The sequence below is a fragment of the Oncorhynchus nerka genome, linkage group LG22 (genome assembly GCF_034236695.1).
Source record: "Oncorhynchus nerka isolate Pitt River linkage group LG22, Oner_Uvic_2.0, whole genome shotgun sequence".
NCBI lineage: Eukaryota > Metazoa > Chordata > Actinopteri > Salmoniformes > Salmonidae > Oncorhynchus > Oncorhynchus nerka.
In genome coordinates, this window is record NC_088417.1 from 1,142,038 (window position 1) to 1,161,280 (window position 19,243).

General features: G+C 43.8%; 1 protein-coding gene across 1 annotated transcript in view; it reads right to left on the reverse strand.

The window, feature by feature from the left end:
- Positions 1 to 2,482: 2,482 nt before the first annotated feature.
- nktr (natural killer cell triggering receptor) overlaps positions 2,483 to 19,243 on the reverse strand; it is a 76,189-nt gene continuing 59,428 nt past the window's right edge. The window contains 7 exon segments of the mRNA XM_065006863.1: positions 2,483 to 2,794; positions 6,194 to 6,286; positions 9,000 to 9,143; positions 9,523 to 11,680; positions 11,683 to 12,365; positions 15,005 to 15,156; positions 16,282 to 16,369. Coding sequence (XP_064862935.1) covers positions 2,731 to 2,794; positions 6,194 to 6,286; positions 9,000 to 9,143; positions 9,523 to 11,680; positions 11,683 to 12,365; positions 15,005 to 15,156; positions 16,282 to 16,369 — 3,382 coding nt within the window. The 3' untranslated portion in view covers positions 2,483 to 2,730.

Genomic DNA, 19,243 nt, shown 5'->3' on the forward strand with positions numbered 1-19,243 from the left:
CGGTGACCACCGTTTAAATGCAAACTATCAAATACATTTTTAACCCATTGATAATTCTCAAACAAAAACAGAACTTGTCTATCATAAACTCAACATTGGATCAGTTTCTTGCTTGATGTACATTCAGTTATTTCAGTGTATAAAATCAATACTAAATAAAATGAATTTAAAAAAACAAATTAAAACTGTCTGTTAGGAATAAACAAATATACAGTGCCTTCAGAAAGTATTCACAACCTTGACTTATTACACATTTTGTTGTGTTACATCCAGAAATTAAAATGGATTACATTTAGATTTTGTGTCACTGGCCTACACACAATATCCCATAATGTCAAAGTGGAATTACGTATTTTTATTTTTTACAAATGAATAAAAAATGAATATCTTAAATGTCTTCAGTCAATAAGTATTCAATCCCTTTGTTATGGCAAGCCTAAATAAGTTCAGGAGTAGAAATGATCTGAACAAGTCACATAAGTTGCATTGACTCACTGTGTGTAATAATAGTTTAACAATTTTTGAATGACTTCCTCATCTCTGTACCCCACACACACAATTATCTGTCAGGTCCCTCATCTCTGTACCCCACACACACAATTATCTGTCAGGTCCCTCATCTCTGTACCCCACACACACAATTATCTATCAGGTCCCTCATCTCTGTACCCCACACACACAATTATCTGTCAGGTCCCTCATCTCTGTACCCCACACACACAATTATCTGTCAGGTCCCTCATCTCTGTACCCCACACATACAATTATCTGTCAGGTCCCTCATCTCTGTACCCCACACACACAATTATCTGTCAGGTCCCTCATCTCTGTACCCCACACATACAATTATCTGTCAGGTCCCTCATCTCTGTACCCCACACACACAATTATCTGTCAGGTCCCTCATCTCTGTACCCCACACACACAATTATCTGAAAGGTCCCTCATCTCTGTACCCCACACACACAATTATCTGTAAGGTCCCTCAGTCGAGCAGTGAATTTCAAACACAGATCCAACAACAAAGACCAGGGAGGTTTTCCAATGCCTCGAAAAGAAGGGCACCTATTGGTAGATAGATTAAAAAAAGCAGACATTGAATATCCCTTTGAGCATGTTGAAGTTATTAATTACACCTTGGATGGTGTATCAATACACCCAGTCACTACAAAGATACAGGCGTCCTTCCTACCTCAGTTGCCGGAGAGGAAGGAAACTGCTCAGGGATTTCACAATGAGGCCAATGGTGACTTTAAAACAGTTAAATGAGTTTAATGGCTGTGATGGGAGAAAACTGAGGATGGATCAACAACCTTGTAGCTACTCTACAATACGAACCTAATTTACAGAGTGAAAAGAATGAAGTCTGTACAGAATAAAACATATTCCGAAACATGCATCCTGTTTGCAATAAGGCACTAAAGTAAAACTGTCAAAAATGTGGCATCTGTAAGAACTAGGAGTTTTTCAGGATAAATAGAAATGCAACAGAGCTAAGCACAGGTAAAATCCAAGAGGAAACCCTGGTTCAGTCTGCTTTCCAACAGAGATTAATTCACCTTTCAGCAGGACAATAACCTAAAACATAAGGCCAAATATACACTACAGTTACTTACCAAGAAGACATTGAATGTTCCTGAGTGGCTTAATTATGTATGGCAAGACTTGAAAATGATCAACAACCAATTTGACAGAGCTTGAAGAAATTTTGAAAGAATAATGTGCAAATGTTGTACAATCCTGGTGTGCAAATCTCTTAAGAGACTTACCCAGAAACACTCACAGCTGTAATCGCTGTGGTTAGAGCGTTGGACTAGTAAGTTCAAACCCCCGAGTTCTGCCCCTGAACAGGCAGTTAACCCACTGTTCCTAGGTCGTCATTGAAAATAAGAATTTGTTCTTAACTGACTTGCCTAGTTAAATAAAGGTAAAAAAAAAAAAAAAAAAAGTGAATAAAGGAGATATTTCTCTATTTAACTTTAAATTAATTAGCAAGAATGTCTAAAAACATGTTTTCACTTTGTCATTAGAGGGTTTTGTGTGCAGATGTGTGAGAGAAAATAGATAATTAATCCATTTTGAATTCAGGTTCTAACAAAATGTGGAATAAGTCAAGGGTTATGAATGCTTTCTGATAGCCACACAAATTACATACAGGTCATTACTTTTCCCTCTATATAAGAAGTAACCAAATAAGTTCCCAATAGAAGATGAGAGAACAAAAGGCATGCCTGGTCCCAGATCTGTTTGTACTCTTGTCCAGTTCGGTATTACACTGAGTGACAGAGAGTAGGCATGATAGCTGTATAGACCCACAGGAATCACCAGGACAGAAACTGACTCCTGAACCAGAGCAACCCACATGAATCACTAGGACAGAGACAGAATCATGAAGCATCAGGACAGAACCAGATCAACCCATATGAAGCATCAGGACAGAAACTGACTCATGAATCATCAGGACCAAGACACAGACTCAGGACCAAGACACTCATGAGTCATCAGGACAGAAACAGACTCATGAGTCATCAGGACAGAAACAGACTCATGAGTCATCAGGACAGAAACAGACTCATGAGTCATCAGGACAGAAACAGACTCATGAGTCATCAGGACAGAAGCAGACTCATGAGTCATCAGGACAGAAGCAGACTCATGAATCATCAGGACAGAAACAGACTCATGAATCATCAGTCATCAGGACAGAGATGGTAACAGACATGATCCAGCTCAACTGTATCTTCCACTGTGACTCCAGTGTCGGGAGGAGCTGCGACTAGAGGAGTGGTAAGACCTGCAGAGGGACAGACACATGAATGGGGGAAAACAGTGAAAATAGAACTAAATATTTCACTTTAGTCTCGTTAAGTGGATGGTTAGACTCTTAAAAATGTTTTTAAAATAGTGGAGTAACTTTAGCAAGAGGAGAAGAGAACAGAGAATTAACCTGTGGGGGGGTTGAGAATATACCTGTCAGGTGGGGGGCTTGAGAATATACCTGTCGGGGGGTGGGGGGCTTGAGAATATACCTGCCGGGGGTGGGGGGCTTGAGAATATACCTGGGGGTGGGGGGTTGAGAATATACCTGTCAGGTGGGGAGGTTGAGAATATACCTGTCGGGGGTGGGGGGCTTGAGAATATACCTGTCGGGGGTGGGGGGTTGAGAATATACCTGTCAGGGGGTGGGGGGGTTGAGAATATACCTGTCAGGGGGTGGGGGTTGAGAATATACCTGTCGGGGGGTGGGGGGTTGAGAATATTGCTGTCAGGGGTGGGGGGTTGAGAATATACCTGTCAGGGGGTGGGGGGCTTGAGAATATACCTGTCGGGGGGTTGGGGGTTGAGAATATACCTGTCGGGGGGTGGGGGGCTTGAGAATATACCTGTCGGGGGGTGGGGGGTTGAGAATATACCTGTCGGGGGGGGGGGGCTTGAGAATATACCTGTCGGGGTGGGGGGTTGAGAATATACATGTCAGGTGGGGGGCTTGAGAATATACCTGTCGGGGGTGGGGGCTTGAGAATATACATGTCAGGGGGGTGGGGGGCTTGAGAATATACCTGTCGGGGGTGGGGGGCTTGAGAATATACCTGTCGGGGGGTGGGGGGTTGAGAATATACCTGTCGGGGGGTGGGGGGTTGAGAATATACCTGTCAGGTGGGGAGGAGGGGGTGAGAATATACCTGTTGGGGGTGGGGGGCTTGAGAATATACCTGTCGAGAATATAACTGTCAGGTGGGGGGGTTGAGAATATACCTGTCAGGTGGGGGGTTGAGAATATACCTGTCAGGTGGGGGGTTGAGAATATACCTGTCAGGTGGGGGTTGAGAATATACCTGTCAGGTGGGGGGTTGAGTTGGGGTGAGAATATACCTGTCAGGTGGGGGGAGAATATGCCTGTCAGGTGGGGGGTTGAGAATATACCTGTCGGGGGGGGGTTGAGAATATACCTGTCAGGTGGGGGTTGAGAATATACCTGTCAGGGGGTTGAGAATATACCTGTCAGGTGGGGGGTTGAGAATATACCTGTCAGGTGGGGGGTTGAGAATATACCTGTCAGGTGGGGGTTGAGGTCAGGTGGGGGGTGGGGGGTTGAGAATATACCTGTCGGGGGTGGGGGGTTGAGAATATACCTGTCAGGTGGGGAGGAGGGGGTGAGAATATACCTGTCAGTTGGGGGTTGAGAATATACCTGTCAGGTGGGGGGTTGAGAATATACCTGTCAGGTGGGGGGTTGAGAATATACCTGTCAGGTGGGGGTTGAGAATATACCTGTCAGGGGGTGGGGGGTTGAGAATATACCTGTCGGGGGGGGGGTTGGGTCAGGTGGGGGTTGAGAATATACCTGTCAGGTGGGGGGGCTTGAGAATATACCTGTCAGGTGAGAATATACCTGGTGGGGGTTGAGAATATACCTGTCAGGTGGGGGTTGAGAATATACCTGTCAGGTGGGGGTTGAGAATATACCTGTCAGGGGGGGTGGGGGGGTGGGGGCTTGAGAATATACCTGTCGGGGGTGGGGGGTTGAGAATATACCTGTCAGGTGGGGAGGAGGGGGTGAGAATATACCTGTCAGTTGGGGGTTGAGAATATACCTGTCAGGTGGGGGGTTGAGAATATAGAGTTGAAGTCGGAAGTTTACATACACCTTAGTTCAAATGTATTTGAGTTTTTCACCATTTCTGACATTTAATCCTAGTAAAACTTTCCTGTTTTAGGTCAGTTAGGATCACCACTTTATTTTAAGAATGTGAAATGTCAGAATAATAGTAGAGTTCTTTCATCACATTCCCAGTGGGTCAGAAGTTTACATATACTCAATTAGTATTTGGTAGCATTGCCTTTAAATGGTTTAACTTGGGTCAAGCGTTTCGGGTAGCCTTCCACAAGCTTCCCACAATAAGTTGGGCCCATTCCTCCTGACAGAGCTGGTGTAACTGAGTCAGGATTGTAGGCCTCCCTGCTCGTACACGCAAGGAGTTGTGCCCACAATTTTTCTATAGGATTGAGGTCAGGGCTTTGTCATGGCCACTCCAATACCTTGACTTTGTTGTCCTTAAGCCATTTTGCCACAACTTTGGAAGTATGCTTGGGGTCATTGTCCATTTGGAAGACCCATTTCTGACCAAGCTTTAACTTCCTGACTGATGTCTGGAGATGTTGCTTCAATATTTCCACATAAATGTTCCAGCCTCATGATGCCATCTATTTTGTGAAGTGCACCAGTCCCTCCTGAAGCAAAGCACCCCCACCCCCATGCTTCACGGTTGGGATGGTGTTCTTCGGCTTGCAAGCATCCCCCCAAACAGTTCTATTTTTGTTTCATCAGACCAGAGGACATTTCTCCAAAAAGTACAATCTTTGACCCCATGTGCAGTTGCAAACCGTAGTCTGGCTTTTTTATGGCGTTTTTGGAGCAGTGGCTTCTTCCTTGTCAATATAGGACTCGTTTTACTGTGGATATAGATACTTTTGTACCGGTTTCCTCCAGCATCTTCACAAGGTCCTTTGTTATTGTTCTGGGATTGATTTGCACTTTTTGCACCAAAGTAGGTTCATCTCTAGGAGACAGAACGCGTCTCCCTGCTGAGCGGTTTGATGGCTGCATGGTCCCATGGTGTTTATTCTTGTGTATTATTTGTACAGATGAACGTTGTACCTTCAGGCATTTGGAAATTGCTCCCAAGGATGAACAAGACTTGTGGAGGTCTTCAATGCTGATTTCTTTTGATTTTCCCATGATGTCAAGCAGAGGTTCTGAGATTGAAGGTAGGCCTTGAAATACATCCACAGGTACACCTCCAACTGACTCAAATGATGTCAATTAGCCTATCAGAAGCTTCTAAAGCCATGACATAATTTTCTGGAATTTTCCAAGCTGTTTAAAGGCACATTCAACTTAGTTTATGTAAACTTCTGACCCACTGGAATTGTGACACAGTGAATTATAAGTGAAATAATCTGTCTGTAAACAATTGTTGATAAAATGACTTGTGTCATGAACAAATTAGATGTCCTAACCGGCTTGCCAAAACTATAGTTTGTTAACAAGAAATTAGTTGAGTGGTTGAAAAACGAGTTTTAGTGACTCCAACCTAAGTGCATATAAACTTCCGACTTCAACTGTACCTGTCAGGGGGGGTCTGAGAATATACCTGTCTGATGTGTGTGTGTGTGGGGGGCGACCTCTTACCTGGAGCTCCTGGAGCTATCACTCCTTCTCCCACGCCTCCTGCTGGAGCTGCGGCTACGACTCCGACTGGAGTAAGTGTCATAGGAGTCAGACCTGTGTTAAGATAGACAAAGGACTGTTCACTAAACCATTAAAGTATTCAGACTTCATCCAAGTACACACTGCATTCGGAAAGTATTGAGGACCCTTGACTTTCTCCACACTGTTACATTACAGCCTTGTTCTAAAATCGATTCAATATTTGATTTCCCCTCAATCGACACACAATACTCAACAATGAGAAAGCAAAAATACTTAAGACATTTTTGTAAATGTATTAAAAATGAACAGAAATACATTTTGACATAAGTATTCAGACCCTTCGCTATGAGACTCGAAATTGAGTCAGGTTCATCCTGTTTCCATTGATCATCCTTGAGATGTTTCAACATCTTGATTGAGTCCCCCTGTGGTAAATTCAATTGACTGGACATGATTTGGAAAGGCACACACCTGTCTATATAAGGTCCCGCAGATGACTGTGCATGTCAGAGAAAGAACCAAGCCCTGAGGTCGAAGGAATTGTCAGTAGAGCTCAGAGACAGGATTGCGTTGAGGCACAGATCTGGGGAAGGATACCAAAAAGTTTCTGTAGCACAAGAAGGTCCCCGAGAACAGTGGCCTCCATCATTCTTAAATGATGTTTGGAACCACCGACACTCTTCCTTGAGCTGTCTGCCCGGCCAAACTGAGTCATCAGAGGAGAAGGGCCTTGGTCAAGGAGGTGACCACTGGCAGAGCTCTAGAGTTCCTCTGTGGAGATGGGAGAACCTTCCAGAAGGGCAACCATCTCTGCAGCACTCCACCAATCAGGCCTTTATGGTAGAGTGGCCAGATGGAAGCCACTCCTCAGTAAAAGCCACATGACGGAGTTTGCCAAAAGGCACCTAAAGGACTCTCAGAGAATGAGAAACAAGATTCTCTGGTCTTATGAAACCAAGATTGAACACTTTGGCTTGAATGCCAAGCATCACGTTTGGAAGAAACCTGGCACAATCACTACATAGAAGACTGATGGTGGTGGCATCATGCTGTGGGGATGTCTTTCAGCGGCAGGGACTAGGAGACTAGTCAGGAGAAAGGGAAAGATGAAAGGAGCAAAGTAGAGAGATCCTTGATGAAAACCTCCTCCATAGTGCTCAGGACCTCAGACTGGGGCGAAGGTTCACCTTCCAATAGGACAACAACCCTAAGCACACAGTCAAGACAACGCAGGAGTGGCTTTGGGACAAGTCTCTGAATGTCCTTGAGTGGCCCAGCCAGAGCCAGGACTTGAACCCAATCAAACATCTCTGGAGAGACCTGAAAATAGATGTGCAGCGACATTCCTCATCCAACCTGACAGAGCTTGAGAGGATCTGCAGAGGAGAATGGGAGAAACTCCAAATACAGAGGTGCCAAGCTTGTAGCGTCATACCCAAGAAGACTCAATGCTGTAATCGCTGCCTCAAGTGCTTCACCAAAGTACTGAGTAAAGGGTCTGAATACTTATGTAAATGTGATTTTTCAGTATTTTTTTTTTTTTTTACAAATGTTGCTTTGTCATTGTGGGGTATTGGGTGTAGATTGATGACGAAAAAAACCCCATTTAAATCAATTTTAAAATAAGACTGAATATAACAAAATGTGGAAAAAGTCAGTGGCTGAATTCTTTCCGAATGTACTGTAACTAGAGTTTACCCACAAACCCCAAAAATGTATATTTGTTGATTGACATGATGCACATGTAGAGAAAACATGGAGACATGACTGAGGAGGACAGATGGACAGGTCTAGACGGTCTACACTGAGGAGGACAGATGGACAGGTCTAGACGGTCTACATTGAGGAGGACAGATGGACAGGTCTAGACGGTCCACATTGAGGAGGACAGATGGACAGGTCTAGACGGTCTACGTTGAAGGAGGACAGATGGACAGGTCTAGACGGTCTACATTGAGGAGGACAGATGGACAGGTCTAGACGGTCTACATTGAGGAGGACAGATGGACAGGTCTAGACGGTCCACATTGAGGAGGACAGATGGACAGGTCTAGACGGTCCACATTGAGGAGGACAGATGGACAGGTCTAGATGGTCTACATTGAGGAGGACAGATGGACAGGTCTAGATGGTCTACATTGACAGGTGAGGAGGACAGATGGACAGGTCTAGACGGGACAGGTCCACATTGAGGAGGACAGATGGACAGGTCATTGAGGAGGACAGATGGACAGGTCTAGACGGTCCACATTGAGGAGGACAGATGGACAGGTCTAGATGGTCCACGTTGAAGGAGGACAGATGGACAGGTCTAGACGGTCCACGTTGAAGGAGGACAGATGGACAGGTATAGATGGTCCACATTGAGGAGGACAGATGGACAGGTCTAGACGGTCTACATTGAGGAGGACAGATGGACAGGTCTAGACGGTCTACATTGAGGAGGACAGATGGACAGGTCTAGATGGTCTACATTGAGGAGGACAGATGGACAGGTCTAGACGGTCCACGTTGAAGGAGGACAGATGGACAGGTCTAGATGGTCCACGTTGAAGGAGGACAGATGGACAGGTCTAGATGGTCTACATTGAGGACAGATGACAGATGGAGGACAGGTCTACGGTCTACGGGAGGACAGATGGACAGGTCTAGACGGTCTACATTGAGGAGGACAGATGGACAGGTCTAGATGGTCTACATTGAGGAGGACAGGTAGACCGGTCTAGATGGTCTACATTGAGGAGGACAGGTGGACAGGTCTACATGGTCAACATGTCTAGTATACCTGGATCTCTTGCGTCGATCATAAGAACGGCTTCTGGAATTACTTCTACTATAGGTCCGACTATGACTGTTGTAGCTGCGGTAGGTGATGCTGCGGGACTGGGAGCGCCCTCTGGGATACCTCCTCCTGCTCCTGCTCCGACTCCTAGGAGAAGAGTTCCAGATTAAATCAGATTATTTCTGTCATGTCCATATCAGACCTGTAGATCATAAAACATGGATATGTTGCATAAATTACCTTTATATTACACAAACCAGACCTGGCTACATATCAAAATAACATCAATAAGTTCAGTCAGTCAACCAGCCAGCCAGCTGGCCACCCAACCAGTCAGTCAGTCGGTCAGCCAACCGGCCAGTAAACCAGCCAGCCAGCTGGCCACCCAACCAGTCAGTCAGTCGGTCAGCCAACCGGCCAGTAAACCAGTCAGTCAGTAAACTGCCCAGTCAGTCAGTCAGTAAGCCAGACAGCCAGTCAGCCAGTAAGTAAGCAAGCCAGTAAGTAAGTAAGCCAGTCAGCAAACCTGGAGGAGTAGCTGGAGGAGCGCGATCTATTCCTGGAGCGGCTGGAGGAGGGGGATCTTCCTCTGGACCTGTGGGAGGGGCTAGACCCCGACCGGGACCTCCTGCTTCCCCGCTCCTCCTCCGTGGCCCCTCCCACGGCTCCAGCTGCAGACTGAGACCTCTCCTCACTGGAACTGCTGTCCTGGTTCCTGGGCCTCTGGTTCAGTCTGGCCGTCTTCCGTACCTCGTCGAACAGCGACCCAGGACGCACCCGGCTCTGGCTCTTGATCTGGATGCTGACTCCCCCCTGGGTCCTCCCGCCTTGGCTCTGGGTCCTGCTGCCCTGGGGCCTGATGCCTTCCTGGGGCTGGGTCCGGGGCCCACTGTGCTCCGGGAGTCTGGTGGGGAGCAGACGAGCCAGGGAGGGGTTTGGGTTCAGGGCTTGCAGAGCAGCCATCCCCTTTAGAGGCTTCCATTTAGGGTCGACAGTTTCCTGCTGCTCCCCACTAGCTAGCATCACAGCTGGCAGAGATGCTGTACACTGTGGATCTTTAACAGGTGAGAGAAACATGTCTCCCTTCTTTAAGGAGCGACTCAGAGGAGACAGTGTTTTCAGACTGATATCTGGTGCCTGTTGGCCCGGAAGGCCTGGTGGCTCGGTAGTGGGGTCAGGGAGGTCATGTTCTGGGGTGCAGATCTCCATATCGTCTACCATCTCTGGCTGATCCATCTTTGGCAGGTTAGCAGTGAGGTCCTGAGGTTTTGAGTGTTTTGGGTTCGAGTTGGCAGTTGGTTTAGCTTTCAGTTCTTTGGTAATCTCTGCTGCATCTTCCACTCTGTGAGGAATTGGCTGTACGGAACCGTTTCTGTTGGGCGAAGCAGGACTTATCTCCTCCTTTTCCAGACATGGAGATTTGCCAGGTCTTCCCCTGACAGCTCTCTGAGGACTATCCTTTACAGCAGTATGTTTTTGCTCCAGACGTTTCTCTTTCTGGGACTCATCCTCCTCCTCATCCTCTCCAAACTCCATTGGCGGCTGCCAGTGGAATGTCTCCTTCAGCTTCTGGTGTTTCCTCTTGGACCGCTTTGACTTGACCTTTGACCTGGTGGAGCCAGACTTGGCAGAGCTCCTCCTCTTGCGTTTGTGTTTACGTTTGTTCTTCTTCCTGCTCTTGTGTCTCTCTGCCTCGGGGCCCTTCTCAGGGCTCCCCTCCAATGGGGTGGCATTATGTACAGGTGCAGGAAGCAGCAACACAGAGGTTCCAGGGGCTTTGTTCATCTTGCTGTGTGACCGTACATGGTGTTCATGTTCTGACTCGGAGCTGGCCTCGCCCTCCTCCTTCTCTGACAGGAAGACCTTGGGCTCGGTGGTGGCCATCTTGGGCAGCACCTTCTCAGAGTCGCTCTCAGAGTCCCACCCAGCGAGAGCTCCTAGTCTCTGGTCAGGAATCTCTGCTGACCTAACATCAGGCTTCTGGTTGTTCACCAGGCTGGTCTTTCTGCCTAGTTTATCCCCGTCACTGTCCCACTCTGACCTACTGCTGGGTTCCTCCAAGGACTTTTGGTTTGGTTTCAGACTTTTTGCTTCCGTTTCCTGATGACGTCGGTCTTCTGATAAGATGCCAAAGAGCTTTGGTCCCTTGGAGCCATTCTGCCTGGGCCCAGGACTGTGTTCGCTGTCTGTTCCGTCCTCAGATTCAGATGAAAACATGTTGATCTGGGAGTCAGGCGCTTTGAGGTACTTATCCAGGTTCTTGATCCGCTTCAGAGAGCTGTAGTACTGTTTCCAGCCCTTGTCTATAGTCTTGTCTAAGGTCTTGTCTAGGCCTCTCCTGTGAGAGTCATAGGAGTCTGACCTGCTGTAGGAGGAGGATCTGCTGTAGTAGGGACCTGGTGACCGTATCCTGGACCGGGAGTGACTCCTGGAGTGACTGTGAGACCGGCTGTAGGACCTGCTCCTGTAGGAGCCGCTGGGTGATCGTCTCTGGTGTCTGTGGCTCTTAGAGCCACGGCTCTTTTCCAGGTGGGAGTTATCTGGGTGGTTATCAGATGTACTGGGAGCTGTGGGGCCTATGGGGGACAGGCAGGCTGGAGTCGTCTTGGTCTTGACCTCCTGGACTCGGACGTAGGAGGGTTTCCACGGTTTCTGGCCGGGCTTCCAGCGTGAGGGAGGGGGCTGTCACTCATGGGTATGACAGGGGCGTTCTCAGGGGCTGGGGTGGCAGGGAGGGCTTTGGTCTCTACACCCTTCACTGCCCCTGCGGCTGAGGTGTCTGGCTTTAGCCTGCTGACGTCAGCCATCTTGGACTTCTTGGAGGATCTGGTTGCCTTTCTCCTCCTGACCCGGGACAAAGACCTGGACCTGGATCTGTACCGGGATCTGGATCGAGACCTGGATGTGGACCTTGACATAGATAGAGACCTGCTTCTGGAGTGAGACAGACTCCTGGACTGGGAGTAAGACACAGACCTGCCCCTGGATCTGGAGCGGCTAGGTGTGTAGGAACTGGAGTCTCTGGATGAAGGGGAGGAGTGACGCCGCTTGCCCGACCCGGAGCACTGCTTTCTGGGGGAGCGTCTGTGGGCGGAAGGGGTCCGGGACACTGAGAGGGACCTTCTCTCAATATCACCAGGATTTGTCCCCTGACCCTCTCGGACGGGCGACTGTTTGGGCTCTTTGCTCTTGGTGGACTCCTTCTTTTGTCTCTTGGCATGTTTGCGTTTCTTGGCCTTCTTGCGCTTGGCTTTCTTCTTCTCCTTCCTGTGTGGGCGGGGCTGGCTGGAGCGGTCAGAGCTGTGGCCTGAGGAGCACTCCGGGGACTGGGACCATGGGGAGTCACTCCTGCTGCGTTCTCCCTCCCATCTGCTGGAACAACGGTCATTCAATCTGTTAAGTCAAGATCCCACCCTCAGAGATAACAGTCGAACTGACCTCAAGGTTTCAAACAATACGACATGTAGCTGGATCAGTGGTTAGCATTGATAATGCTTAAGTTGTCACACAGAGTAGCTATGTATTATATATACACATATAGTAGTTATAGTAGCTTTAATTTATTTTTTATTTTTTAACCTTAATTTAACCAGGCAAGTTAGTTAAGAACAAATTCTTATTTTCAATGACTGCCTAGGAACAGTGGGTTAACTGCCTGTTCAGGGGCAGAACGACAGATTTGTACCTTGTCAGCTAGGTATTATTTAGATATAGTAGTCATAGTAGCTATGTATTATACATACATATATATATACATATATACACATATACATACATACATACACATATATATACACATACAACCCCACAATGTGTATTATATATACACATACAACCCCACATATATATACATACACACATATATATATACATACACATATATACATACATACACATACATACATATACATATATATACATACATATATATACACATACATATATATACACATACATACATATACACATACATACATACATATATACACATACATACATATATACACATACATACATACACATACATACATATATATATACACATACAACACATACAATATGATTTTCATGGATATTTACACATTTTGTCTGTCATAGTTAACATACATACACATATATACATACAGGCATACATACACATATTTTACACATACTTAAAATAAATACATATTTTGCCACACTGTATATAGTATTATAGTATCTATACATTATATATAGTACATTATAGTATCTATACATTGTATATAGTAGTTATAGTATACATACATATATTATACATATATACATATATAGTAGCATGAATTATATATACATACATATAGTATCTATACATTATATATAGTACACATAGTAGCTATACATTATATATAGTAGTACACATAGTATCTATACAATACATATATATAGTTATAGTATCTATGAATTATATATATAGTTATAGTATCTATGAATATATATACACATACATATATATACTATAATTATATATAGTAGTATACATCTATATATTATATACACATACAACCCCACAATGTATTTTCTGAATTTTTATCAGTTTTGTCTGTCATAGTTGAAGTGTACTTATGATGACAATTACAGGCTTCTCATCTTTTTAAGTGGGAGAACTTAAAATAAATACTTTTTTGCCCCACTGTATATAGTAGTTATAGTATCTATGAATTATATATAGTAGTTATAGTATCTATGAATTGTATATAGTAGTTATAGTATCTATGAATTATATATAGTAGTTATAGTAGCTATGAATTATATATAGTAGTTATAGTAGCTATGAATTATATATAGTAGTTATAGTATCTATGAATTATATATAGTAGTTATAGTATCTATGAATTATATATAGTAGTTATAGTATCTATGAATTATATATAGTAGTTATAGTATCTATGAATTATATATAGTAGTTATAGTAGCTATGAATTATATATAGTAGTTATAGTATCTATGAATTATATATAGTAGTTATAGTAGCTATGAATTATATATAGTAGTTATAGTAGCTATGAATTATATATAGTAGTTATAGTAGCTAGGTATTATATATAGTAGTTTTAGTAGCTATGAATTATATATAGTAGTTATAGTATCTATGAATTATACATAGTAGTTATAGTATCTATGAATTATACAGAGTAGTTATAGTAGCTATGAATTATATATAGTAGTTATAGTAGCTAGGTATTATATATAGTTATAGTAGCTGTGAAATATATATAGTAGTTATAGTAGCTAGGTATTATATATAGTAGTTATAGTAGCTATGAATTATATATATATATATGTAGTTATAGTAGCTATGTATTATATATAGTAGTTATAGTAGCTATGAATTATATATAGTTATAGTAACTATGTATTATATATAGTAGTTATAGTAGCTATGAATTATATATAGTAGTTATAGTATCTATGAATTATATATAGTAGTTATAGTATCTATGAATTGTATATAGTAGTTATAGTATCTATGAATTATATATAGTAGTTATAGTAGCTATGAATTATATATAGTAGTTATAGTAACTATGAATTATATATAGTAGCTTATATTATATATAGTAGTTATATAACTATGTATTATAGTAACTATGTATTACATATAGTAGCTATGAATTATATATAGTAGTTATAGTAACTATGTATTACATATAGTAGCTATGTATTCATTCAGTTGTACAACTGACTAGGTATCCCACTTTCCCTTTCCCTATTATATATTTATATATACAGTACCAGTCAAAAGTTTGGACACACCTACTCATTCAAGAGTTTGCCTTTTTACTATTTTCTACATTGTAGAATAATAGTGAAGACATCAAAACTATGAAACACATATGGAATCATGTAGAAACCACAACAAGTGTTAAACACATGGTTTTAGGGGAGCTGGGAGTCTCCTATTGTATTGTGACACTTAAATGGTAAGGACCTTTCGGCCCTACCATGCAGTTCCACCATGTATTGTATACAGTTAAACAGTGGTGTACTTGTCTCCTCGGCTCCATCTCTCTACGCTGGGTGGCTGGTAGGTCTTGGTTCTCTGCATTTCCTCCTTCCAGTGGGGCGGAGTTTCGCTGCTTCCTTGTCCCTCCTCTTCCGAAGCCGAGTGCGACTTAGAGCACGTCGGGGTGTGGTACCTCTGCAGAGAGAACAGAACAGGAAACTAAACCAGACTGACCTACAGCACACTGGTGTTCTGCACGTCACTTCCTCCCCTGATAATCTTGTCCAGCTCCTACACAGAGCTCCCAAAGAGCTGGTTACCTGATTTCCATGAAGTCAACATTGAATGGTTGCTTTAGTGGGGAATTAAAGACCACAGACAGAAAGATGTTTGCTTCTCTTCCATTAAAAAAAGATCTCTCAGGTCATTCAGCAACATCTTGTTGTCTCCGTACCGTTCATCTTATGTCCTTTGAACAGGTTATGCCTTTGTGCAGAGTCCTGATTCAGTCACATTGGGGCTTTAGAGAGACTTCAGACTGGAGAATGTATACCATTGGTATGGTAGGGGTTATAATATGTACCATTGGTAGTGTATGGTAGGGGTTATAATATGTACCATTGGTAGTGTATGGTAGGGGTTATAATATGTACCATTGGTAGTGTATGGTAGGGGTTATAATAGGATAATGTACCATTGGTATCGTATGGTAGGAGTTCTAATAGGATAATGTACCATTGGTATCGTATGGTGGGAGTTATAATATGTACCATTGGTAGTGTATGGTAGGGGTTATAATATGATAATGTACCATTGGTAGTGTATGGTAGGAGTTATAATATGTACCATTGGTAGTGTATGGTAGGGGTTATAATATGATAATGTACCATTGGTATCGTATGGTGGGAGTTATAATATGATAATGTACCATTGGTATCGTATGGTAGGAGTTATAATATGATAATGTACCATTGCTATCGTATGGTAGGAGTTATAATATGTACCATTGGTATCGTATGGTAGGAGTTATAATATGATAATGTACCATTGGTATCGTATGGTAGGAGTTATAATATGTACCATTGGTATCGTATGGTAGGAGTTATAATAGGATAATGTGCCATTGGTATAGTATGGTAGTAGTTATAATAGGATAATGTACCATTGGTATAGTATGGTAGGAGTTATAATATGTACCATTGGTATCGTATGGTAGGAGTTCTAATAGGATAATGTACCATTGGTATAGTATGGTAATGGGTATAATAGGATAATGTACCATTGGTATAGTATTGTAGTAGTTAAAATAGGATAATGTACCATTGTCCCTCTGCCTTTGATCTTGCGTCCAGACTTGGTGACTGACTGCTTCAGGTCATTGGGAAGGGAGGAGACCTCTGGCTTAGTTCTGGAAATAACATGAACACAATTATAGACAAACAAACTGGAAGCCATTTGGTTTTCAGTTTAGGTCATTTTGAGGCTTAAATGGCTGGGGGGGCAGTATCGAGTAGCTTGGATGAATAAGGTGCCCAGAGTAAACTGCCTGCTACTCAGTCCCATTTGCTAATATATGCATATTATTAGTATATTTGGATAGAGAACACAATGAAGTTTCTCAAACTGTTTGAATGATGTCTGTGAGTATAACAGAACTCATATGGCAGGCAAAAACCTGAGAAAAAATCCAACCAGGAAGTGGGAAATCTGAGGTTGGTCATTTTTCAACTCGTACCCTATTGAAGATACAGTGGGATATTGGTCATGTTGCACTTCCTAGGGCTTCCACTAGATGTCAACAGTCTTTAGAAACTTGCTTGAGGCTTCTACTGTAAAGGAGGGGCTCATAAGGGCTCTTTGAGTCAGTGGTCTGGCAGAGTGCCACAAGCTCGTGACGCTCGTTCAGATGAGGTAGCTCGCGTTCCATTGCTTTTCTACAGACAAAGGAATTCTCCGGTTGGAACATTATTGAAGATTTATGTTAAAAACATCCTAAAGATTGATTCTATACATCGTTTGACATGTTTCTACGGACTGTAACGGAACTTTGACATTTCGTCTGCTCCTAGTGAACGCGCTTCGTAACTTTGAATCCACATCAATTATGGATATTATCGAACAAATCAAACATTTATTGTTTAACTGGGATTCCTGGGAGTGCATTCTGATGAAGATCATCAAAGGTAAGTGAATATTTATAATGTTATTTCTGTTGACTGCACAATATGCGCTGGATCGGTTTGGCTCGTTTGGTCTCTGAGCACCGTACTCAGATTATTGCATGGTTTGCTTTTTCCGTAAAGCTTTTTTTAAATCTGACACACCGGTTGCATTAAGGAGAAGTGTATCTAAAGTTCCATGCATAACACTTGTATTTTCATCAACATTTATTATGAGAATTTCTGTAAATTGATGTGGCTCTGCAAAATCACCGGATGTTTTTGGAACTACTGAACATAACGCACGAATGTAAACTAAAAATACACTGCTCAAAAAAATAAAGGGAACACTAAAATAACACATCCTAGATCTGAATGAAATATTCTTATTAAATACTTTTTTCTTTACATAGTTGAATGTGCTGACAACAAAATCACACAAAAATTATCAATGGGAATCAAATTTATCAAGTCACACTCAAAATCAAAGTGGAAAACCACACTCCAGGCTGATCCAACTTTGATGTAATGTCCTTAAAACAAGTCAAAATGAGGCTCAGTAGTGTCTGTGGCCTCCACGTGCCTGTATGACCTCCCTACAACGCCTGGGAATGCTTCTGATGAGGTTGCGGATGGTCTCCTGAGGGATCTCCTCCCAGACCTGGACTAAAGCATCCGCCGACTCCTGGAAAGTCTGTGGTGCAACGTGGCGTTGGTGGATGGAGCGAGACATGATGTCCCAGATGTGCTCAATTGGATTCAGGTCTGGGGAGAGGGCGGGCCAGTCCATAGCATCAATGACTTCCTCTTGCAGGAACTGCTGACACACTCCAGCCACATGAGGTCTAGCATTGTCTTGCATTAGGAGGAACCCAGGGCCAACCGCACCAGCATATGGTCTCACAAGGGGTCTGAGGATCTCATCTCGGTACCTAATGGCAGTCAGGCTACCTCTGTCTGGCGAGCACATGGAGGGCTGTGCGGCCCCCCAAAGATATGCCACCCCACACCATGACGGACCCACCGCCAAACCGGTCATGCTGGAGGATGTTGCAGGCAGCAGAACGTTCTCCACGGCGTCTACAGACTCTGTCACATGTGCTCAGTGTGAACCTGCTTTCATCTGTGAAGAGCACAGGGCGCCAGTGGTGAATTTGCCAATCTTGGTGTTTTCTGGCAAATGCCAAACGTCCTGCACGGTGTTGGGCTGTAAGCACAACCCCCACCTGTGGACGTCGGGCCCTCATACTACCCTCATGGAGTCTGTTTCTGACCGTTTGAGCAGACACATGCACATTTGTGGCCTGCTGGAGGTCATTTTGCAGGGCTCTGGCAGTGCTCCTCCTGCTCCTCCTTGCACAAAGGCGGAGGTAGCGGTCCTGCTGCTGGGTTGTTGCCCTCCTACGGCCTCCTCCACGTCTCCTGATGTACTGGCCTGTTTCCTGGTAGCGCCTCCATGCTCTGGACTCTACGCTGACAGACACAGCAAACCTTCTTGCCACAGCTTGCATTGATGTACCATCCTGGATGAGCTGCACTACCTGAGCCACTTGTGTGGGTTGTAGACTCATGCTACCACTTGAGTGAAAGCACCGCCAGCATTCAAAAGTGACCAAAACATCAGCCAGGAAGCATAGGAACTGAGAAGTGGTCTGTGGTCCCCACCTGCAGAACCACTCCTTTATTAGGGGTGGCTTGCTAAGCTAATTGCCTATAATTTCCACCTGTTGTCTATTCCATTTGCACAACAGTATGTGCAATTTATTGTCAATCAGTGTTGTTTCCTAAGTGGACAGTTTGATTTCACAGAAGTGTGATTGACTTGGAGGTACATTGTGTTGTTTAAGTGTTCCCTTTATTTTTTTGAGCAGTGTATAAACTTTATCGAACAAAACATACATGTTTTGTGCAACATGAAGTCCTATGTGTCACGCCTTGGTCAATATGTTTTGTGTTTTCGTTATATATTTTTGGTCAGGCCAGGGTGTGACATGGGTTATGTGTTGTGTTCGTATTGGGGTTTTATTAGCATTGGGATTGTGTATGATTAGGGGTGTGTCTAGTTAGGCTTGGCTGCCTGAGGCGGTTCTCAATCAGAGTCAGGTGATTCTCGTTGTCTCGGA